The sequence below is a fragment of the Phacochoerus africanus genome, chromosome 15 (assembly GCF_016906955.1).
Source record: "Phacochoerus africanus isolate WHEZ1 chromosome 15, ROS_Pafr_v1, whole genome shotgun sequence".
NCBI classification, from domain to species: domain Eukaryota; kingdom Metazoa; phylum Chordata; class Mammalia; order Artiodactyla; family Suidae; genus Phacochoerus; species Phacochoerus africanus.
In genome coordinates, this window is record NC_062558.1 from 49,113,934 (window position 1) to 49,138,686 (window position 24,753).

Genomic DNA, 24,753 nt, shown 5'->3' on the forward strand with positions numbered 1-24,753 from the left:
TTTTAGGGCTGCACCTGCAGCATAAGAAAGTTCCCAGGGCTCAATGTCCTATTGGAGCCACAGCTGCAGGCCTACACCACAGCCACAGCAATGTCAGATCTGAGCTGCGTCTGCAACTTACACATAGCTAGAGGCAGTGCTGGATCCTCAACCCATGGATCGAGGCCAAGGATCAAACCCAAATCCTCATGGAAACTAGCAGGTTCTTAACCAGCTGAGCTATAAGAGGAACTCTCCACCACTGCACTTATTCCCAGCCCTGCTGCTCACTGGCTACCTAGGAGCCTGACAGCTGACGCTACCCTCTTCAGAGAAAAGGACTGAAAATAACAGGAATAAGTTTAACCAGACATGGCCTCTTTCTAAACTCCAACAAATAACCCAGTCAGAAAAGATTAAGGAGCACCCACCCAATGGGTGCTATTATGTCATTTTTAAAAATCTTTAAATCAGGGAGTTCCCTTTATGGCTCAGAGGAAACAAACCCAACTAGTATCCACGAGGATGTGGGTCTGATCCCTGGCCTCGCTCGCTCACTGGGTTAAGGATCCAGCGTTGGGAGTTTCTGTCATGACTCAGCAGTTAACAAACCTGACTAATATCTAGGAGGACACAGATTTAATCCTTGACCTCGATCAGTGGGTTAAGGATTCAGCACCGCCATGAGTTGTGGTGTAGGTTGCAAAAGCAGCTTGGATCTGGAGTTGCTGTGGCGTAGGCCAGCAGCTACAGCTCCGATTCGACCCCTAGCCTAGGAACTTACCTATGCTATGGATGTGGCCTTAAAAAGGAAAAAAAAAGAAAAAAAAAGAAAGAAAAACTTTAAATCAGAAACCATATAAATGGCAGAACAGTATTTGATAGCTTGTGGATGTTAGATACAAGAAAAAAATAAACTCTAATTCCAAGGCGTACTTTTCACTGTCTTTTCTACAATTATTATCATTACCACTCGGTTCAAGGTAGCAAAGAGCCCACAGTCAGAACAAAACCTCCACTCTGTAAAATATTCTCTGGAATATTTTTTAAAGCTTTGGGTTTTTAAAACAACCAAAAAAAAAAAATCACTTTAGTACATTCACAAAACCATAAATGACATGAACTAGAATTTATGGTCACAACCTAAATATGTAGTGTCATCCAAAATTTCCAACTAATTAATCAGATGTCTTTCATTTAAAAAAAAAAGAACTGTTTATAAGAATGGCATAAACCGAAGCAGAAATCAAAACATCTGGGATTAAATCAAAATTACATCCAGAAGCAGAAGCAAAGGCCGTTATTGCAAACATGTACTGAAAGACAAAGAAAAATTCTACAGCGTTTTGGCCTGCAGGGCCTGTCCCTGGAGACCCTGGCTGGGTGTCATTCAGAGAGAGTCCGAGGTTCTAGACAGCAGAGCGAGCCTGCATGGTGCTGGAAGCTGTCTGCTCGAGGCCACCACATCCCTCCTCTGGCTCCTGAGAAGCAGTTATAGGCTGTTGTGGCTACATTTTTCACAGTCTAGTTGAAACTCCCATTTCCAACTGAAAAGTGAAATCTAGTACTAGATCCCCATCCAGCTAACACTGGTTGAGTTTTTGAATTTCTCGTTATCTACAAATGACAGGATCATATGTCCATTTATGAAGGCAAAAGATAAAAGAGAACCAACCTGAAAGTAGACTCGTTGGGAGAGGGAGGGCCACATCAAAATTACCCAAATATTTGAGTTAAGACAGCTTTATGCAGACCGTGGTATCACCCCAAAAGAGAAAGAAAAAAGCAAAATAAAACTCCTGAGTATCACACGGTCACTTATACGTTACCTAAAACAGAAAAACCTGTGCCCACTTTCGGGGAAACAGGTACAACAGAGGGATGGTGGGGCTTCCAGATTTTGAGGGTTGAGGCTTCCCTGAACGAGGTCAAGTCAAAATTACAACTGGAGTTGTAATTAGGAGCTGGCAAGGAGGAGGGAGGGGCTGGGCGATTGAAATGAGACCAAGGTAATTACCCAAGGTGAAGTGTGTATTGCTTGAAGGAATTCTAAGATTTCTGTGGGATGGGCCAGAAAAACTGTAAGGGGTGTGGCAAGGAGGAATCCTGGCAGATCCCTCAAAGCTCCCCCACCCCAATCTCCTCCCTCCCTGGAGGCAAATGGCTTTCCTCCCAGGAACTGGGATGGCTAACTGGCCTAAGTTTTTTTTCTTTTTGTCTTTTTTAGGGCAGAACCAGGGGCATCTGGAAGTTCCCAGGCCAGGGACCGAATCAGAACTGCAGCTGCCAGCCTACAACACAGTCACTGCAACTCGGCATCCAAGCTGCACCTACACCACAGCTCATGGCAACACCAGACCCTTAACCCACTGAGCAGGACCAAGGATTGAACCCTCATCCTCATGGATACTAGTCGGCATCATTACAGCTGAGCCACGATGGGAACTCCTGGCTTGAGAAGATTAAACGTCGGAACTGGGCTGGGAGAGGCCAGAACAGTGGTGGCCAAACCTGGGACCTGCCTTGTCTAGTTCTGAAAGCTACCACTTTGAGGTCAGGGCTAGGGGCTCTTTGGGATCCCGGAGGCAGGGAGGAAAAGAAACATGGGTCCACACATATGGGGGTGGGGGGTAGAGGGCTGCAGATCCAGCTTGGGCTCTGTTCTATGGCCTGTTTCCTAACCATGACCTTCAGAGGCCTGTTCCCAAGTTTAAGTGGGTAACATGACATTTCCTGAATCCTAAGGAAGAAGTAAAGCACAAGCAGCTTCAAAAAGCTCCCCCGCCCCTCCTATAAGTCTCTCACTTACAGGGATTCTGGCAGGAGAGCGCCATTAGGCCCACCAACAAAATTTTTTCTGAGTCAAGCTTGGGTGCACTGACATGGCTGCCTTCTCCCTCAGGAGATGGGGAGCTAAATGCGGCATTGAAAGATTTAGGGACAATTTCCCTGCTGGGCTGGCACCCGAGTCAGTTCCACTGAGGTTTCAGAACAGACGGAACCGCTCTACCCCCAGCATTGTGACACCTCCACAATTCTTTCACTCCACTGGCCAGGAGGCTGGCTCTCCCTGAAGGATGCTCTCCATTTTGGTAATTTCCCAGAGACTACTTTCTTCAAATTTCCACCATCCCTATCAGCAGCCTCTGCCTAAAATGGGGTTAAGGTGAAAGGTGCCCTATGGACATCTGAACTCATAGGAAATCACCTTTACCAATCAGGTGACAATGTTGTTGACAGTGAACAAATCATGAACATCCCTGACTATGCAGCAGCCTCTGGGCGCAGAAGCAGTGCTGGCACTTTTCATCCAGTACCTCACATAACCTTCACAGAAAGGCTCAAGGTCACTGCTAAGTTTCCTTTACAGCCTGGTGAACCCAGGGCTCAGCCAGAGGCAGACACCTGCTGTGTTTGTTCACAGGAGGGGTTTGGATACATCTGCCCATCGAGTGTTAGGAAGAGCTGCTGACTTTATGTGGACCTTGGGGACAAAGTAAACTGCAGGCATCCAAGGCTGGGACATTTTCTATGGGATCCCAGCATCCCTGAGAGCTAAGAAGGCAGGAAGGACCACCATCTTTGAATGACCTAGTATCAGTGGAACACTCTTCCCCAGTGAGGCAGGGGACACCCTGTGGCCAGAGGCAGAGCACCAGGGGCACATCCCCACAAAAGGCTGTCCTTCCTGCCCAGGACAACCCCAGGGCCCTAGCATGAGTCACTTGGGGGAGCGTCTCTACCACGTCTTGGTCACCTGTTCTCATTATTGCGAGGGCCAGAACCACATCTGAGCTCATCTGTGGGGTGTCCTGTGCCCCTTCCTTCTCCAGTCACAGAATTAATTCCTACTGGGATCCCAGAGCATCTCCTCACAGCCTCACTGGGATCGTGAGAATGGATCTCCACCCTAAGTTCTCTTCGGGGCTGGTGCTCACCAGGCAGGCTTCTCTTTCCACACCCCTGGCACATCAGCCCACCTCTCCTAGAGCCTGCGCTGTGGCCATAATGCAGGGGACTCACCCTTCCACTGGCATCAACAAATCAAGGACTTGCCCCCAATTCTTCGGAGGTATTTGGGACAACACGGCACGTGTAAACGAAAAAAAGCCCAGTTGCTTATTTCAGGATCCAAAGCACTGGAGGACAACCCTTCCCAGCTTTCAGGGAAGACCCCACCCCTGCTGGTTTTCAGAGGCACCAGGCCAATGGGAGGTCCTGGGGACCAGGCCCGATGCACCAGCTCTCCCATCTTTGGCTCCCTTGACCCAGCTCTGGAACAGACAGATTCCACCTGGGATCCAGCAGGTCATCTTCCCCCTGGAGTTCAGATCTCTTTTGCCCTCTGGGCCTTTTGAAAAGTCACAGGTCTCTGTCAGCCCGCTCCACCTCTTCCTGGTCTCAACAAGATGTGGTTTCACTGCAGATCCAGTGATATCTAGACTCAAACAAGCGAGTGTCCCTCTTTCTTCCTCCCCAATGAGGACCTGCCTGATATCCAGGTCACCCTGGATCCAGCCAGTTAATCCCCAGGGAGGTGCTTCTAGAGGCAAAGCAGGGGAGGGAGAGGCTGAGGGCTCCTCCAGGCTGGTGGGGCAGGAGGGGGAGGAAGGAAATGACAGCAGAGCAGGGGGTCCGGTTTCCTGGCTCTCAGAGCTGTGTCCTTGACATTCTGGAGATGTGTCTGGGACCACAGTGGGCACTGCAGGCCTGGACTTGGGGGCTGGGAGTGTCGCCAGGGGCTGGTTCTGTTGGCCTTGGCCTGGGGGAGGTGCCAGCTGCTGTGCCCCATCCCCCACCCCAAGGGCACAGAGGGAGAGAGAGAGGCGAGCCCTGACCCTGGACACAAAGATGAGGTTTGGAGAGAAGGTACCCACCCTTGGCATTTGGCCCCAGAGAGAACAATTCTTGGGACCTGTGCATGGTCGGCCTCATCATGGCCTTTTGTGACCGCGAGAACCTTGTTTTGGGAAGAGAGGGAAAGAATGGGTTGTGGTATTGGGGCCCAGTCACCCATCTGACCTCAAACCTCTAAAGCCGAACCAGCCCTGGATTTACTATAGACATTTACAGAGTGCGGGCTGGGGGCCTAGCAACTGCTGATCTGGGACATACCCATCACAAATGTCATCTTCTTCTCTTCAGAACTAAGTACTAGGGAGGTGACAAAAACACAGTAGTGTAATTAATGCTGCTGGATTTTACATGTGAAAGTTAAGAGGGTAAATCTTCAGCGTTCTCATCATAGGGAAAACAACTTCTATTTAGTTTTGTATCCATTTGAGATGCTGGATGTTCACCAACTTATCACCACATCACCACCAGATGGATGTCAAGGCAACTCATGAGGTGGAACCCCTTAAACTCACGCAGGGCTGTGTGTCAATTCTAGCTCAATAAGGCTGGAGGAAAAGAAATGCACAGTCTTCTACTCACAGTGTCTCTGAGGCATCTTTCACTTGACTGAGCATACAAATGAAAAACAAGCAAGCTGAAAAAATGATGACAGGTGGACTTGGCCTGCATGGTGGAGCAGGGCTATCAAGATGACCATGCACAAGCAAAATGCAAAGCAACCTTCTTCATCGAAGACAAAATTATGAATTTTCTGCAGCCATTACATAATTTTTTCAAAACATTAAGAACTCTTACACAATCCATTGTGCTTACAAAAATGAAAAAAAATAGTAAGACTACTTCTTTTTTAAGTACTTTGTGACTTTCTTTTTCTGGCCATAGCACACAGAGGCTTGATGTGGGACCTCAATTCCCAGACTGGGGACTGAACCTGGGCTGTAGCAGTGAAAGTGCCAAATTCTAACCACTAGACCACCAGGGAACTCCTGATACACTGTGACTTTTTTTTTTTTTTTTTTGGCGGCCCTGAGGCATATGGAGTTCCTGGGCCAGGGATCCGATCCAAGCCACAGCTTCAGCAATGCCAGATCCTTAACCCACTGTGCCACTTCGGGGACTGAACCCGAGTCCCAGTGCTCCCAAGAAGCTGCCGATCTCGTTGTGCCACAGCACAAGCTCTACACTGTGATTTTAAGCATTGAGAATTACAGTGTTTTTGTTTGTGAAAAACTTATCAAAAGTAGTTTCAACATTGTTTGCCTCTCTTCACCATAAAACTTTCAACTGGGGGACAAGCATCTTTTCTACACCCTGGAGAATTGTCACACTGCTTTCTAAATCTGGATCTGCTTCATTTCATCCTTTGTGCTTCCAGATCCTGACATTATCTCTGGGTCATTTACTGTGAAGGTATTTGCTGGCATCACTGGCCCTGGGACATCTTCATTTTTTTGTCACAACCATGCTCTTCCTTCAAGCTCTTCTGGGAAATGGTGACTGTGAGCCCCAAGCTGGATTCTGAATAAAAATGACGAGTAAACAGTTCCTTGTGTCTGAGAGAACTTAAACCACCAAAGCCTTTCACTCTCTTTTTCTTTTCTTTTCTTTTTTGTCTTTTCTAGGGCCGCACCCACAGCACATGGAGGTTCCCAGGCTAGGGGTCTGATCGGAGCTGTAGTTGCCGGCCTACACCAGAGCCACAGCAACACAGGATCCGAGCCGTGTCTTCGACCTACACCACAGCTCACGGCAACGCCATATCTTTAACCAACTGAGGAAGGTCAGGGATGGAACTAGCAACCTCATGGATTCTAGTTGGATTCATTAACTACTGAACCACGATGGGAACTCCGCCTTTCACTTTCTTAGTCTCACTAGTTTCTCTTTAAGATCAGAAACGTGGCAGGGGGCTGAGATTGATTCTTTCTTTCCAGGTGCAGGGACTGAGTCCCAAAACAGTGAGTCCCCTGCACCTGTGTCAGAGAGTGGGCCACAGGAGGGGGACTCGGGAACAAGGCCCCTGGCTCTTGGTCCAGGACTCCCTGAGCCATAACTCATGCCAGCCCAATGGAAGTGCACCTGGAGACACAGCCTGAGAATGGGAACGTCCCACTGTTTGTGAGCAGTGGACAAGGCCAGGGACGAAAGTGGAGGATGGGAGTCTCAATTAAGGGCACTTCACCCACCATAGTCTAGGGACTCAGCAGGTCTGCGGTTCCTGCCAGGTCTTCCAGGAAGTTGTGGGGAGAGCAGGGTGGGTGTGGAATCCAGAAAGGCCTGTGTTCACTGCCTTGAAAGCTCTTGGCTTAGCAGCTGTCCCCTGCGACTCAGGCTCAGAGCATCTTCTGGGAGGAGACCTCCCAGCGCTGCCTGCCCCTGACAGGAACAAGTAAGCAAATTCTCTGATGGGATGCCCCCCAAGGATTTGGAGAGCAGATGTGCACAGGAGGGGGGGCTGCTCACTCATGAGGCAGAGGATGAGAAGGGTGTGGGGAGTTCAGCCTGGCGCTGTGGATGAGGGAGCAGGGCTCCCTGGAGTCTCCACCATGCTCTGCTCACCCTCTTGTCCACGCAGGTGAGAAGCACTAAAGGAGGGGATCTTCTAGCAGCTCAGGGCTGATCCTTCTCTCCCTTTGCCCCAACCCTTTGGAGTCATGACCTTGACCTCTTCCCTGTGCACATCATCCTCCTCTCAGGATCCTGGGTTCAGTCTGTTTTGACACAGATGCTCAGTGTCTGCAGCTCTGGGACAGAAGGTCACCATTTCCTGCCCTGGAGGCAGCGGTGATATTGGAGGTTACAGCCAGATGTCCTGGCATCAACGCCTCCAGTGCATTAGGTCATCCCCTCCATCCTTCAGTTCCAAGGCAAGCCACACAGGCTCCCTAGCCTTTTCTGGCAGCAGCAGGAGAATCTGCTGTTTGTTCACGCTTTGGATGCTGTCTTTCCAGGAGCCCCCCCCCCCCCGCCCCAATGGTCTCAACCCCCAGCTTAGGGAGACCTCCCTGGGCTCATCCACTCTGGCCCCTCCTGACTCCACCCAAGAGTTGAGTCTCTGCTCCTTCACCCCGGGCATAGGTTCTGAATGTAACCCCCATAGCTTCCAGAACGGGTCCCCAGCACACGGCAGCTGCTGCTTATAAGAAAAGAGCAGGACCAAGGCTCTCTTGAGAAAAAGACTTGGAAAAATAAAGGCTCTTCATCTTCCTCCTGCTGTGAAGGTGTCAGTATGCAAATTCCATCCAGCTCCTGAACGACTAGCACAGAGGGAGCATGGGGCTTCCTGGGACACCAGACGCGGTGCAGGGGACCAGCTTACCTGAAAATGTCTTCCGTCTCCTCTGGTCCAGTTCAGACTGGCCACAGGTCCTCCAAACCCTGGTCTCCTACTGTCTCAATCACCCGTGTCCACCCAAGTCTGAGAGCGAGAACTAAAAGGCTCCGAAGACAAGGAGAGTGTGTGTTAACACATGTATTTGCAAAACCACGGGCTCCCGAGAAAATCTCTGCTGGAACGCGGGTTCTGAGCTTTCAGGGCGAATCTCTGTCTCCAAACCTGACCAACTCCCTATCGGCTGACCCAGCGGACAGTCGAAGGACAAAACTTGTGCCTGGGTCAAACGGACCTTCAAACGGACCCTGATCACCCCTGGGGAGCCCCATGGCAGCCCCATGGCTGCCCCTTCCTTTGCCTTCTATTCCACGTCCTGGCACCTCCAGAGGGCAGCAGCCACCCCGTTTCAAGCAAAGCAGCTGGCTGATGAGCTCAAGCACTAAACGCAGACCTGGGTTTGGCGGATTATTACATCTACCGCCCATCGCTGCGGCCCCTCTCATGGAGCACGGGGCCTCGGCCCTCGTGGCCCGAGGCCCGCGCCTCACTCCGTTAGGCCTTTACTCGCGCCCAATGTTGCGTAACCAATAACCCAGTAAGTTTTTTGGGGGGGGGAGGACAGAAGCCTTGGCCTGTTGGTGCCCCCTGCCCCCCCATCTAGCTCAAGGTCACCCTGTGGGAAAGCAGCAGAGGAATCAGGACAGGAACTTACGTTTCATGTGTCAGAGCCTCGCCACGTGGTTCCCGCTCAGATCCTGAAGAGGGAGAAAGGGTGACTCAGGGGCTTCCCACCTGCAAACCACAGCATTTGACCAATCCTGGCTTCTCTTCCCCCCTGGGGGAAATTTCACGAGATCCTAGGAACGCCAATGGGGTTGCCCAGGGAATCCAGAAGGGGTTCGTTTTAATAGGCTGGGAGGGCATATGGGGATAGAGGGAGGGATGGCGCCTGTGGCCACGCCCACTGGACTGGAAAAGGCTTGAGTTGGGGGGGTGGGGAGGAGGAGTGGGGGGGGTGGGGAGGGGGAATGGAGGGGGTGTGGGGGAGGGGAGAAGTGCAGTGGAGGAAAGTAGGGCTATGCGATAGGACGGCGCTGGAGTCAGGTGTATGGGTGAGGTAGGGGTAGGGAATGGAAGACCGGTGGGGGGAGGGGGATGGGGCAAAATGGAGGTAGGAGATGGGGATGGCACGGGGTGAGGGAAGAGTGAGGTGGGGGTAGGGGGATGGGATAGGGCTGTGTGGAATGGAGGATGGCAGTGGGGCGCGGGGTGGGATGGAAGACAGGGTGAGGTGGGGGTAGAGATGGGGATGGGATGCGGTGTGCAGTGGGGTGGAGAGCTGGGGTGGGGATGGGGGATGGGATGGGGTTGTGTAGAAAGAACTGAGGGTGGGAATGCTGTTTGGAGTGGGGTGAAGGAGGCCTAGAATCCCTCTCTTCCAACTCCCTCTCTATCTCCCACCTCTGGGCCTGTGCATCCTCAAACCCGTTTCTCTCTGTGGGTGTGGGGTCAGGGCCGGCTCCTGGGCCCCCTGTGCGAGGGTTCTCACCCCACCCCCCGTTGTGTAGATGAGATGTCCCTGTCGTCTGGACTTGATCACTTATGTGACCCCTGAGGCAGTGGCAACCCCAGCCAGCTTTCCATTAGACTATCCTCTCCCCAGATCGCGCCCCATGTCCCTCGCGTCCCCTCCCCCTCCCCATTTGGTTTTCCAGTTTTTTCCAAAGCCAAACAACTCCAGCGCCTCGTTTCCTCACCTCCTGTGATCTCCGCAGCCCCGCGGATGGGCTCAGCTTGCGCTAGTCCTGTGCTCAAGCTGCTCCTGTTGTCACCTGCACACCCCTTGGGACAGAGTCACTACTGGGCCTGGAAACTGAAAGTGTGGGCGGGACCTTCCCCGGGCGGGACTCTCCCCCTCCCAGGCGCTGCCCCTCATCCCTCAGGCTGTCGTGTTTGGGCCACCAGGGGGCACCAGGGACCTGGAATCCAGGGTTTTGCACAGCCTCTGTCAGATTTTGGCGCCTCCGGGGACCCAGCCTCTCTAGGGGAGAAAGCCAGCCTCCTGGAGGAGTAAAGTGCACAGCGACGCCCCAGCCCTGTCCTTCCCGCGGGTCTGGGGACCTTCTTTGGGTCCTCTGAACTCAGCTTCCTCAATCAGCCCAGGAAGTACTTGGCCTCCTCAGACAGTGAAGGTGTGTTTTTCTGAAAGTGGGGTCTGATACTGTGTCCTTGTCATCTGAGTGACCCTAAATCTTTAACCAAAGGGCACATGAAGGTCATGGTGGCTGAGGGTAACAGGCAGGGAAGTGATGGCTATTTTTGGTGGATCTCCCTTGCCATTACCAGACACCTCCTTGCTTGGGAGCTAATAGAGCCTGAGGTAACCGGCTACACACATGGATGAATGAGTAAATGAATGAATACTACGTACCTACAAACGAGGGTATTGTGTTGATCCCCTTGCTCCTGTGACTGTCACCTGAACAGGGCTGATCAACACTCAGTTTTTCCACCTCCGTGCTCCCCTCCTTCCTCTAATCAAGAATCATTCAACACATTTGCCCTTGAAGGGCTCCTGGTGCAACGCACAAGGAGATACATGCTCATAAGCTTTAGAGTGGAAACAGGGAAAAAAACAAAAAACAAAAAACAAAAAACCTAACAAGAAGATCATTGTTTTAAAGTGGCAAGTTGTAACCAGTTCTCTGAAGAAAACGCAGAAGGCAGAGGATGCATCTATCTGGACTAGAAATGAAGACAGGATCCGTTTGAAGATTGCCCTGTGATTTTCTTGATCTGATTGCTGATTTAAGGCTCCCTGAGACTGACACACTGAAAAGATGGCCTCAGAGATATTTGAAAACAAGGCACAGGTCACACGATTGCTTATATAATACAGTCCTAGTCTTGTAGAAGTAATTGTGAATATACTATTCATTCATTTCATTGCTTCAAGCCATGCCCACAATGTTTGCCATATTTCTAGGGCTACACTAGGTCTGAATAGAAGAAACAGTGAAAGTCACAAGGATCCCCACCCTTCTGGGATACGTGTCATTCACATTCAAGAACATTGTAGCTAAGCAGGTCAAGATGTCTGGAAGAGAGTCACTAACACGGTAACACTCGCCATGGTTAAAACCCTTTTCTGTATTTGGGGGAACCTTTTCCGTCATAATATTTTTCCTTGACCAGTGATTTATTTTGGAAACCTGAAAAGAGGTGGTGAAACTGCACAGCCTCTGGTCCCCCAGCCTGCTGCAGGATGAGGCTGGTGTGGAAGGTTTTGGAAAGAATCCAGCATGGCTGGTCTACATTCTCAAGGCCACAAGGCCTGATTTGTGAGAACTACTGCTTTTGAACATCCTTTTGGGGGAGTTGCGAATGAGCATAGAGGGGAAGGCAGGAGCCCTCGGTCAGAGGCAGCCTCCTTCCATTCCAGACTCAGACTCGGGGTTCCCTCGGGCGCTGGGCTGGCAGATGCACAGGGGAGGAGGTTCTGCCCAGGGGTGCCTGTGTGTGGAGGGGGAGTAGGTGTGTGGGGAGGGAACTCATGAGAAGGTCAGGGGCTCCGTGTCCCTCAGATCCAGGCTGAAAATATCATCTTGGGAAAAGGACATCCTCCCTTCCCTTCCTGGCCAGGCCAGGCCATCTGCAGTCTCCCCTCGGTGCGGAGCCTCAGCGCTTGGAGCAAAGGAGGAACTGAGCAGAATCCAATCCACTGGGTTGGGGTGGGAGGGGGGTGTCTTGAACAAAAGGCAGAGGGAGGACGACTTAGCCCCCTTTTCAGGTCTCTCCGTTGAGCAGGGGCATTTCATCTCATTTCCCTCTGCCCTCGGTCTGGGATTTATGCCACCAGCTCTTCCAGTTCTCAGGGTTAGGACTCAACTGCCCCATACTCACAGCTTTCCTGAGTCTGCAGACTGTGGGACTTCTCAGCCTCCATAAACATGGGAACCCATTCCTCACAAATACATATGGATTTCCTCTTCCTGTAGCAGCTAGAAGGTCAAAGAAACATTCTCCCCAGAAAATTCTAGAAGGAACCAGCCCATCCGACACCTTGATTTCAGTCCTATAAGCCTCATTTTAGACCTCAGGCTCCCAGAACCATATGAAAATACATTTCTGTTACTCCAAGCCCCTAAGTTTGCGTAAGTTGTTGCAGCAGCCTCTGGAACCTACTGTAGCCAGGTACCGTACCTTTGACATCTTCAGGGATGGTTCCCTTTTATTTTATTTTATTTTTTATTTTTTTATTTTTTGTCTTTTTTAGGGCCACACCCACAGCATATGTTGGTTTCCAGGCTACAGATCAAATCAGAGCTGTAGCCTCAGGCCTGCACCACAGCCACATTAATGCCAGATCCAAGCCTCCTCTGTGACCTACACCACAGCTCACAGCATCCCCAGATCCTTAACCCACTGAGTGAATCCAGGGATTGAAACTGTGTCCTCATATCTGTTTCTGCTGAGTCACGAAGGGAACTCCTATGGTTCCCTTTTAACTTGCCCTGTTTGAGGCTTCTTTGGGCTAACGCCTTCTCACTGACCAAGCTTGGGCATACAGGGAATTATATTTTTCGTTGTTGTTGTTTATTTGTTTTGGCTGCCTGGAGCTCCCCATGAGGCAGGCTGAGATTATCTCAGCACTGCTCTGAGTTTGAGGATTTCTGTTCTCCAAGCCCCATCCTTTCCTTTCTTCCTTCTCAGAGGTCAGGTCTGCACTACACATCTCTCTGCCGGCTCCTTCTGCCTCTCCCTTTAATCTTCCCATGCATCACCCCCCACTTAGACTGTGTGAAGGTCACACCCGGGGGTCTCATTCCCTGACCTGCCTCCTCCCATCTGCACCAGAGGTGATGCTAACAGTCCCGAAACAGTACCAACTTCTAACCACTAGACCACCAGGGAAATGCCTGAAATATTACTGTTTAAGAATCATCTCAAACAACGGACATCATTCTCTGAACCAAAGTCTAAAACAAAAAGCACAAAGATGTTTAAAACACACTCCAGCAATCACCATGAATCAAAACAATCCCTGCCCTAAACACCTTTCTCCTTCTCCCTCCATCCCAGAGGCCAACCTTGAGCTTTGCCCACCATCAGCCATGGAGTCACCTCCATGCTCCTGAAGTGTCTGTCACACAATAGGAAGAGCTGCCTCACAGGTGCCAAGGCTATGGAGGGACAGGGTAAATAGTCCCTGGTGAGCACCTGTACTGCCTGGTGTGGCAGGTGACAGATCCCATCCTGGAGGGAGTTCATGGACAAAGAGGCATGAGCTTGGAGGGGAATAGAGAGCTCAGACCTTCTCACCAGGGCAGGTCCTGGTGCTGACCTGGGTGGGGAAGGAGAGAGGAGGGAAGGGCAGCACAGCAAGGATCTCCAGCCCCTGCTCAGCTGCCTCCCAGGGCCAGGTCAGTACCATCTGTGGCCACCAAAGGGCAGCAAGGGCAAGAAAGTGGGGAAGGTCCTTGGGGCTTACACTGTCCTGTCTGAAGTTTGCAGAGCTGCTTCCTGCTGAATCCCTCTTCTGCCCCAAAGCATTTGTGCCCCAACAAAGTGTCTTCAAAAGTGCTAATAAATGGGAATCCTTCTGTATCTCAGCGGAGACAAATCTGACTAGCATCCTTGAGGACCCAGATTCCACCCTGGCTTTGCTCAGTGGGTTAAGGATCTGGCGTTGCCTTGAGCTGTGGTATAGGTTGCAGTTGTGGCTGGGATCCTTCATTTCTGTGGCTGTGGTATAGGCCTGAGGCTATAGCTCTGATTTGACCCCCGGCCTGGGGTGCAGCCCTAAAAGGATTTTTTTTTTTAAGTGCTAATAAATGGCTCAGGGCACAGGCTCCGGCCTCTGTCTAACAGCTACAGAGATGGAGGCGGGAAGGGGGCCAGAGGACCCTCCAGCTGATGAGGAAGGAGGAGTGGACAGGATACTGGTCCCCACCCAGGCTTTGATTCCCAGGAAATGGAGCTCTTGCATCTTTCAGCCACCTGGGCCCCTGTCCCCTCATGCCCCAGCAACACAGAGGGGACCTCCCGGTTCCTCACCCAGGAACTATGCTGACTCCCACCCCAAGCAAGACAGGAAATCCCTGGGCTGGATCCATTTCCTGCTTCCTATCTTAGACTCAGTCTGTCCCGACACAAAATGTGAGTTAATTCTCCAGGAAGCTCTACTGTCCAGGGATGAAGAAGTATCTAGAATCATAGGCTGCAGAAGGATCTAGAATCCAGGTCACAGGGGTTGGGGGGCTGCAGGTGCAGGAAGCAGATTTGCATGGAAGCCCCTCCCTGCTCTGAGGCAGGGGAGAGGATAAGAGAGGTCTGGGGAACAAGGCCCAGGGTGGAGTGTCAGAAGGCAGCCTTGGGGTGACTCCACCATGGCCCGGGCTTGGCTCCCTGTCACCCTCCTCACTCAGGGCACAAGTGAGGCCTCCAGGGAAGGGACCCTGGGGACATGGGGCTGATGCTTGGTGCTTTGTCCTCAGGGTGACCTGGGCCCCAGCCCTGAACTGAGCAGAGTGTGGTTTTTGTCTTTTCAGGTTCCTGGGCCCAGTCTGCCCTGACTCAGCCCCCCTCGGTGTCCAGGAATCTGAAGGATATGGAGACCATCTCCCGTGCTGGAACCAGCAGTGACATTGGGGGTTATGTCTCCTGGTACCAACAGCACCCGGGCTTGGCCCCCAAACTCCTGATTTATCATGTCAACACACGGGCCTCAGGGATCCCTGATGGCTTCTCTGGCTCTAAGTCTGGCAACACGGCCTCTCTGACCATCTCTGGGCTCCAGGCTGAGGACAAGGCTGACTATTACTGTAGCTCACCTAGAAGTGGTGGTACTTTGTACAGTGGTCCAAGTTCATGGGGAAGTGAGACCAAAACCTGCCCTGAGCTAACAGGCCTCCTGCTCCTCTGAGGATGCTCTGTCTGTGCAGCTGGCTTCCTGCAGCCTGGCCCCTAGGCATCTCTCCTTTCTGAGCTGCCCCCTCCCCCCACAGTGAAAGCTTAGGGGACAAAGCTCTAGAGGTTAGTATCTTGGGACAGCCATCACTCCTGGTCCTATGTCATGTCGTTTCCAAATGTGCCACTCTGTCAGCTCTGCTTCAGCAGGTGATGGTTCATCTTATGTGTCTCCATACCTGAAGTAAGAGATGCCCATACAGCTGGTAAAACCCTAATTCTTGATATTTCTGTGAGAATGTCTCTCCAATCAGAGGAGATTGGCCTCTGAAGGCAAAGACTGAGTGAAAATCACTGATGCCCATAAGGTGGCACCACCCCCCAGCTGAGGCCTGAACAGAACAAAAGCAGGAGGCAGGGGGCGTGGCTCTCCACTTGCTCAGAGGTTTCACTTTATTCTTTTCTAGGCCATAAGGGGCACACAGGATCCTTCACCCACTGTGCAGGGTCAGGGATGGAATCTGCGTCCCATCGCTCCAGAGATGCCCCAATCCCATTGCACTACACGGGAACACCCTACTTGGCTGCTCTAATTGGCACAGACAGACATCCCAGGAACAGGTTGGGGAGGGACACAAAGGGGGCGGGGTGGTGGGAGGAGCACATGAAGCTAGGTCAAGCTGGCTTTGCTGATCTGGGCTCACTCCGCAGAGACTCAGTTTCCTATGCCCTGCAGTTGGAGTGGGAGGAAGAACTTAGGCAGTGGGTTTGGTTGGCTGAAGCAAAGTCCAAATGATGGTCCCAGTGAGTGAATTGGAGAAGGAGACCTTCCTGGAGACAAAAGGATCCTGTAGGAGGGAGATGTAGAGGGGGTATGTCCATTAAGACCTGCTCCCCACACTGGGAGGGCCCAGAAGGCACCCTTCTCACCAGAAATAAATCCCTCAGGGGAGCCCTATGGTCCTTGAAGAGCTCTGTAGTCACTCTTCTCTAGGGCACACCTCCTAGTGGGAACTGCAGCCTCTCAGCTGGAAATCCTAGATGCAATGGGAGGAATTGGATCTTGGATGGCCGGGGCCAAGCAGTAGCCCTGCCCTGCCAAGGGCAAGGTTCCTGTCTCAGCCACTGGACTCTCAGAGTCATCAGCTTGGTCTGACTTGTGCAGATCTGGGTCACTGGCTTGTTCATCATGGTATTCCTAGACATGAAATAGGCTGGGAATCTCTAAATTTCAAATTGGTGGAAGCAAAGACTAGGTCAAGTGAACATAAGTCCAACTTATATCATAAAAACAGGGAGTCACCTGCCCTTGATTATTCTCAGCCTTGAGCCAGTTTATAGACACAGAACCCCATGAATGAAGGGGAGGCTGAGTCCCCTTAAGGAAGGACCCTGGTACACTGCTGAAAATGTACACTGTGATCTTTCTCCCAGTTCTTTATCAAAGGGAAAAATAGCCTTTTATCAGGGTAACTGTGCACCAGGGAAAAGGGCAGAGTCAGATTTTTTAGGGACTACTGAACACCAACTCTGAACTGACATTAATTCTTTCTTTTCTTCTTCTTTTTTTTTTTTTTTTTTTTGCCATTTCTAGGGCCACTCCTGTGGCATATGGAGGTTCCCAGGCTAGGGGTCTAATCAGAGCTGTAGCCGCCGGCTATACCAGGGCCACAGCAACTCGGAATCCGAGCCACATCTGCAACCTACACCACAGCTCATGGCAACACCGAATCCTTAACCCACTGAGCAAGGCCAGGAATCGAACCCACAACCTCATGGTTCCTAGTCGGATTCGTTAACCACTGAGCCATGAACTGACATTAATTCTATGACATCCAAACATTCCTCTGGCCTCCAGTCAGAGGGGGGACTTAGAGAGATTGGGTGATCAGCAGAGTTTCCTCTCAGGTCTGTCTTATAGTCACTTCTCTCCCTGACTCTGTTCTGTGTTATTGCTCCAGTTCCAGAACAGAGTTTCCAGGTGGCCTGGATGGCTCACCATGAACTGGGCATTGTCTGACCCACCAAAACCGAGCTTATACAGCAAAGTACATCACTGGAGTGGGTGGCTGTGGCATTAAGCCCGTCTCTGGGATATCCTTGAAGTCTACAGTGAGAGGACGTCCTCCCCATGTGCAGAACCTCCAGTGGTGCACCTGGCTGTGAATTCTCGAAGGAGAAATGGCCAGGTGTGCCATTATATATGGAGTCATTGATGTGGCTCCATAGCCAGGGACTTAGAAGAAATATGAATGGGAATTTGGTGAAAAAATAATTTTGAGGCAAGATCTGTGGATAGATCTCTCTGAATGGACAAAAACATGTGAAGGTACATGTTCACCAATGAATGTTCACTGATAGGTGACCTGAGATCTGTAATCATCAAATGGGTAGGACAGCCTGTTCCGTGGATTTCAGGCAGCATCCTTTCCCAGCCACTTCTGTCTTCATCCAAGGGTTTCATGAACCAAGTGGCAATGGAGACAGGGACAGAGAATATGCATGGATTCCGCAACATGGAGCACCACAAACCAAGGTCGACTCGGCAGCCCAAACTGTTCCACTAATAGCCCAGACCCTTTGGGGACAACAATTTGGGGCGCCCCACTGGGAGGCTAATAATCTCCAGAGACTTCCTGCTACTGCAGTCTCCCCAAACCCTGCAGCTGAGTGAGTTGTCTTACAGTGTGGGGGCCACTATCTACTAGAATATCCCAAAGAGTGGGGTTACATCCCCCCATCGTCTCTTCCCTCTGTTGCTCCCACAGTATTGGAAAAAGACGTAGGATAGAGACAACCAACCCAGAGCAACGAGTCCCAAATTGTCCGATTCCTCATGTCCATAAATGACCAGACTCTGGGGCGGATCCAAAAGAGTGTCTCCAAGAGTTCCCTTTGTGGCTCAGCAGCTAACAACCCCGGCTAGGATCCATGAGGATGCAGGTTCGATCCCTGGCCTTGCCCAGTGGGTTAAGTAGCTGTGAGCTTTGTTGCTGTGAGCTGTGGTGTAGGTCTCAGATGCAGCTCAGATCTGGTGTTGCTGTGGCTGTGGTATAGGCTGGAAGCTGTAGCACCAATTCGGCCCCTAGCCTGGAACCTCCATATGCTGTGAGTGCGGCCCTAAAAAGACAAAAAAAAAAAAAAAAAGACTAAGGCTCATTTGAGAGGGAATCAGTCAGAGGCCCAAAGTTGAGTATCAGGCCTGAAGTCTCTTTGGGGAAAGGAGATTTTTTCAAACCTTCGAGAAGCAGGGGGCATTGTGGGACTATGTCTCTGTTCGTTCGGAGCTGGTCCAGCTGTGAATCTTTTCAACTGACACCTTCTGCATTTCCCATAAGTGGTCACCCCTCATGCCTCAGCAGCTGTGATGACCCTTGCACCCAGGCAGGGTGGATGATGGAAGAAGGAAAACAGACACAAACCACTCAGCATCCCCCTTCCACTACCCCTCCTCTGGCAGGTGTTTCCCCAGCTGGACCTCAGTGCTGGGTGCAAGCACGAAGTAGAGGGGGATTTGCATGGGGGCTGTCCTTCACTTGAGAGATGGAGAGGAGAGTCAACATTGGGAGATTCCAGCCCCAGCTACAAGGTTCTCCAGCAGTAGCACATGTAGGAGCATCACCAACATGTCCTGGACCACTGACCTCTTCATGGGCCTCTGCACAGGCCAGGGCAAACTCCCTGGACTTTTTTTTTTTTTTTTAATATTATGGCCACACCCACGGCATATGGAAGTTCCCAGGCCAGGGATTAAATCTGAGCCAGAGCTGCAGCCTCTCGAGCAGCCACTGCAATGCAGGACCCTTTAAATCGTTGCTCCAGGCCAGGGACTAAACCCATGCCTCCACAGCAACCCTGCTGCTGTAGTTGGATTCTTAGCCCACTGCACTGTGGCAGGAAGTCCAGACACCCCAGGCTTTGAGGAGGAGGCCTGGGCCAGGGGCCCTGTGGAGGAGTTGCCATAACTTGTGACCATGGGCGTTTCTTTCTGGTCTATTGCTGCACCTCACACACAAGACAGCCATTGCTTTATCCAGGGACAGTTTCAGATCCTTGCAGAATTTTAAGGGCGGAATGTGGAAAAAAGAATGGCTGTGAACAAATGCTGGTTGGGTGGGAGTTCCCTCTGTGGTACAGTGGTTACTGAATCCAAGTAGGAACCAGGAGATTGCAGGTTTGATCCCTGGCCTTGCTCAGCGGGTTAAGGATCTGGCATTGCCGTGAGCTGTGGTATAGGTCGCAGATGCGGCTCAGATCCCGTGTTGCTTTGGCTCTGGCGTAGGCCGGTGGCTACAGCTCCGATTAGACCCCTAACCTGGGAACCTCCACATGCTGCGGGTCTGGCCCTAGAAAAGGCAAAAGACCAAAAAAAAAAAAAAAAAAATGTCGGTTGGGTGGAGGATCTCTATCCTAATTTTGGTGAAGAACCTCCATCGCCCCAAGCTGGCCCTGCACCCACAGCTGCCACCACTAAGAATCAATAGCAGGGTCCCCAGGGCCAAGCCACAGGACCCACTGCAGGACCCCCTACCCCTCCAGCAATGTCTGCACAGATGCAGGTGGCCCTCCCCCTCCTGCTCTATCAGGACTCTCACAGACTCACAGCTACTCTGAGATCCTGGTGCCGGGTCTGACACAGTCAGGGGCCACACGATCTGGAGCTCCTCCTCCCCAGACGAGGACAGTTGTCCCTGGAGCTGGGAGTCAGGTCATGGTCACTGGTCTGAATCTGCACCTGGACAACGACATTCTTGAGCCTCCTGCAGCCAGGGTGACATGGCCTCCAGGGGGCAGCAGAGTCACACGGCACAGCTACCAGGAGAGGGCGGGGCCTGGACAGCAGTGGTTTCCCATCAGGGGGGTGGATGACCTCCACCTGAGATCTGGGGAAAAGGTAGAGGGTTTCTAGACTCTTGTCCTTGACAATGATGTACAGATTCCTCTGGCCACAGGTGTCTCAGATCTGTCTCCTGAAGAATTTTCTCATTTCTCTGGCACATGTTCAGATATTTAATTTCATCCCAACTGACCCCCTTCCTGCAAAACACCCTCACTGTCAATCATGTTCCCAGCACTGAATCTACCCCTGGCACTGAGCTCATGCTGGGGATGGAGGCACAGCATCTGTGACCCGCCCAGGAGCTCTGCCCAATTACTGCACCTCAGTGGTTGATACACACCCCATGTGCCCTCAGCAAAGGAAGAATTGGATTCTGCTCTGTCACCCAGAAGCTATGACCTGGGGTAGGACCTACCCCTATCTAAAGCCTTTCTGTCCCCAGAGAGTGGGTTCAGATAAACACAGACTCCACGTCTGGGCTCTAGTGACCAGGCTTGACAAGCAGTGAGGCCAGGACACAGTCTGGGATGAAGGTGTCACCTTTGACTATGGGACCAGCAGGCGAAGGAGGACACCCTGGCAGAATGGGGTCCCCAGGGGCCACCCCTCCCCCTCTGGGGCCCTGGGGGCTGAGCCCTTGTCTGAAAGCACAGAGCTCCTCAGGCAGCCCCCTGGAGCTCTGGCTGATTTGCATCCCTAGCAGCTCACTCTGCAGCCAGGGGATAAGACAGGGCTGGGAGGAGCCCTGCCCAACCTGGGCCTCGGGGATCGGACTCAGGGCGCCTCCACAGTTTCTCCAGCTCTAACCTGGGGCACCACCCTCCTGACCAGCCCCATGTGCAGACAAGGGGCTCCTGAGGACAGCCAGGATGTGGGGGGGACCACAGTGAGCCCTGGGGAAACCCATCCTCTCAGCAGCCTGGCCCTCATACTTCCCTTCCTGGTCAAGTTCTGCCCCAAAGGGCCAGGGTCTTGGGAACTGCAGTTGGGCACTTGCCATCAGCCTCGACAGGGAGTGAAACATGAGCCACTGCAGCTGCCCACCTGAAGGAGAAAATGCCCCTATAAAAAGATAGAAAGGAGACTCCCCAGCCATGCTGACTAAGCAAAGTCCAGCCAACTGCCCCAACCACCCCTCCCCCAGGCATCCGCCTCTGTAAACTTGCTTTAGCATCTACTCCCTTGCCTGTCCTCACTCTGGTCCATCCCACCAAGCACGTACCCGAAAACCTTCTGAAACACTTCCTTGGGGCTCAGACTCCGGAGAGCAATCTCCTCTGAGCCCACCCACATAATAAACCTGAGTTCTCCAACTCTCTGAGTGCTCGCTTGCTTTCTCCCCTGACAACAGAGCTGCTGGAGCTGATACACTGCAGGTGCAGGGCTGCTGCACAGGGCCTGGAACAAAACGAATATGCTTATTTTACCATCTCATGGCCTATTATATAAAACTATGGCTATGACTATATAAGAATAAAAGATGAAGATAACCCACTCAGAAATTTTGATTTTTCTAGGTTCCATATGAGAAAAAAGCTAGTAATGCTTTGGTGTCTTTTTTTTTTTTTTGTCTCTTTGCCTTTTCTAGGGCCACTCCCACGGCATATGGAGGTTCCCAGGCTAGGGGTCAAATTGGAGCTGTAGCCACAAGCCTACACCAGAGTCACAGCAATGTGGGATCCGAGCCAAGTCTGCAACCTACACCATAGCTCATGGCAATGCCAGATCCTTAACCCAAAGAGCAAGGCCAGGGATCGAACTCGAAACCTCATGGTTCTTAGTCAGATTCATTAGTCACTGCACCACGATGGGAACTCCCAATGCTTTAGTGTCTTTTGAAAACAACTTCAGTAACATCTTGGCTTAATGTTGAATCTTACTTGGAATCAATGAGATTTTTTTCAAACTAGGAATTACATTTATGCTAATATAGCATTGATTTTTGCAAGAGACTGATCTGTAATTGCTTACATTTTACAATAGAATAATCTGTACCTCAAAATAGGGGGAAAAAAGATTTTATGAGCCCAAATTCTTTCAACTTCTCATATCTAGAAAGGCACTAAGGTCCTTAACAGTCACATCAGCTTGAGCCATTTAGGAGACAAAATTAAAAGACAAAATGGAAGAGCTGTGGTTCAGACATCCGAGGTAATTGGAGACCAAGGTTTATATCGCGAAGAACTTAAGGTTTACACACACTTGAAGCCATCAGCCATTCTCAAAGCAACATCAGCTTGCAGCTGGGAGCTGCATGCGACCTTCCATTTTCAAGGATCACCCTTGTAACAACAAAAAGATAAAAACTGTATTGACTCATAGCACTTGTTATTCTTAAGTCAATACCACATTAACAGTTAAAATCTATTTAGATAAAACTAAAGAACTAACTACCTGGCTGCAAGTCTCCCCGAAATGCCAGGTCCAAATTGGATTTCAGGCCTGTTCAAAAACTGAGATTTCTTTTGTCTATTTGCTTTCAAACTGTCCCTTCTCCAGTTATTTCTGACTGGGTCTGTTACACTTACATTAAATATACAACTACATTAAGCGGCTTCATTACTTGACAATAATTGCCTTACAGGTCTTTGGCCTCAACTTTTTTTTTTTTGTCTTTTTGGTATTTCTTGGGCCGCTCCCATGGCGTATGGAGGTTCCCAGGCTAGGGGTCTAATCGGAGCTGTAGCCACCGGCCTACGCCAGAGCCACAGCAACGCGGGATCTGAGCTGCGTCTGCAATCTACACCACAGCTCACGGCAACGCCGGATCATCAACCCACTGAGCAAGGGCAGGGACCGAACCTGCAACCTCATGGTTCCTAGTCGGATTCGTTAACCACTGCACCATGACGGGAACTCCTGGCCTCAAATTTTAACCTACTTGTTAAGTTTCTTTCTTCTAGAATACAACAAACAAACCTCCAAATGATAATTTGATGGTTATATCAGCCAGTCAACACCCAGACAACACTGGAACAAGCCATCCCCTGGAGCCACACCTCCCTCTTCAAGAAGGCCCTGACACGGGGTTCCCGGTGTGGCTCAGTGGTTAATGAATCTGACTAGCATCCATAGGACGCAGGTTTGATCCCAGGTCTTGCTCAGTGGGTTAAGGATCCAGCATTATGGTTAGCTGTGGTGTAGGTCACAGAGGAGCTCGGATCCCACATTGCTGTGGCTGTGGTATAAGCCAGCAGCTGTAGCTCTGATTTGACCCCTAGCCTGGGAGCCTCCGTATGCTGCAGCTGTGGTCCTAAAAAAATTAAAAAAAAAAAAAAAAGAATGCCCTGAAAGAAATTAAGCAGAGGGGACCCAGAACCCTACAAAGCCACCATTTAGCAGGAAGCAGCTAGACTGTTCACTGGCCCTTTTCCCTTACAACCTGGGATCCCAGATGCCATAGAGAACGTGAGCAAGGTATTCAAAGGGGCCAAAGAGTTTGCTTTGTTATATGTTATAGGCTTCAAGTCTTCTTCAGGGAGATTCATCCCATAAGCCCTTGGCCATGTCTCATTCTAAAGCCCCTTCCCCCACCTTGACTAGCCTGGGCTGCTCACTCCCTGCTGGAGAAGGAATGGTGCCCCTTGCTCACTCCACCACCATATAACCTGTTCCCCATGCAAATAAGGCATCGTGCCCAAGGCCAATCAGAAAAGCAAATGGGGTCGCATTGCATTGTGGGGTATAAAGACTATTGCAGAGTGCCCTGTTGGAACCTGCACACACTTGACACTTTCTCTCATCCTCTCTGAAAATGTACTTTCACTTTATTACATTTGTAAAATGTCCACCATTCTAATGCTTTGTTATGGTGAGATGAGGCCCTAGCAAACTGGGATGGTATCACAAGGAGGAGGATTCAGGGCATTAGCAGAAGAAAGAGGACTAAACATTCCCAGGTGCTAGAGGATTTATACATATATCTTCTTACAAGGCATCAAGCATCAATGCCAGATCCAAGCCGCATCTGTGACCTACACCACAATTCACACCAACACCAGATCCTTAACCCACTGAGAGAGGCCAGGGAATGAACCCACAACCTCATCGTTCCCAGTCGGATTCGTTTCCACTGTGCCCCAAAGAGACCTCCCCCTTTTTTTTTCTTCCTGTTTAGGGCCACACCCATGGCATATGGAAGTTCCCAAGCTAGGGGTCCAATCAGAGCTACAACTGCCAGCTTATACCACAGCCACAGCAATGTGGGATCTGAGCTGAGTCTGCGGACCACATCACAGCTCATGGCAAAGCAGGACCCTTAACCCACTGAGCGAGGCCAGGGACCAAATCCACATCCTCATGGATCCTAGTCCAGTTTGCTAACCGATGAGCCACAAAGCAACTTTCCAGGAAACCTTATTTTTGATGAGCTTGATGAAATCATAACTTTCTTTGAAAAATTATACTTCTGGTGTCATCAGATAAATGCTGACTAACCCTAAGTCCTAATGAGCTTCTCCCTTGTATTTTACTAAAACAGCACTCACATCAGAAACTCATTCTCAGGGGAACAAGGTCAATGTCACTGTGTCTGATGAAGGAAGTCTGGCCTCTCACAGCAGCACGACCCCTGTCCCCACAGCACCAGCTCCCAGTGCTGGACAGCCTGCCACCATGTGGATGTCTCATCACCACAGAGGGGGACTGTGGGGCCCCCAGGCCCGAAGGGGAGCCCTGTGCAGACTGGGGTGTGTGTGCATGGGCGGGGGTAGGGGGCAGCACAGGACAGTTCTGAGCACAGGCCTGGGCGTGAGGCCCCAGGTCAGCGCCTCCCTTGAGCCAGCTGCTCTCTGCTCAGCAGGGAGCCGGTCACCAAGGCCCCAGGAGCAGGGAG

At 51.1% G+C, this 24,753-nt stretch overlaps 1 gene segment (V, D, J or C); it reads left to right on the top strand.

The window, feature by feature from the left end:
- Window positions 1–6,535: 6,535 nt before the first annotated feature.
- Window positions 6,536–15,095, top strand: LOC125116942 (immunoglobulin lambda variable 2-8-like; the record flags this gene model as incomplete). The annotated part of the segment is given in 3 exon segments: window positions 6,536–6,557; window positions 7,570–7,703; window positions 14,700–15,095. Coding segments are annotated over 3 exon segments (552 nt in total), but the record flags the coding sequence as incomplete, so codon positions are not given.
- Window positions 15,096–24,753: the final 9,658 nt, after the last annotated feature.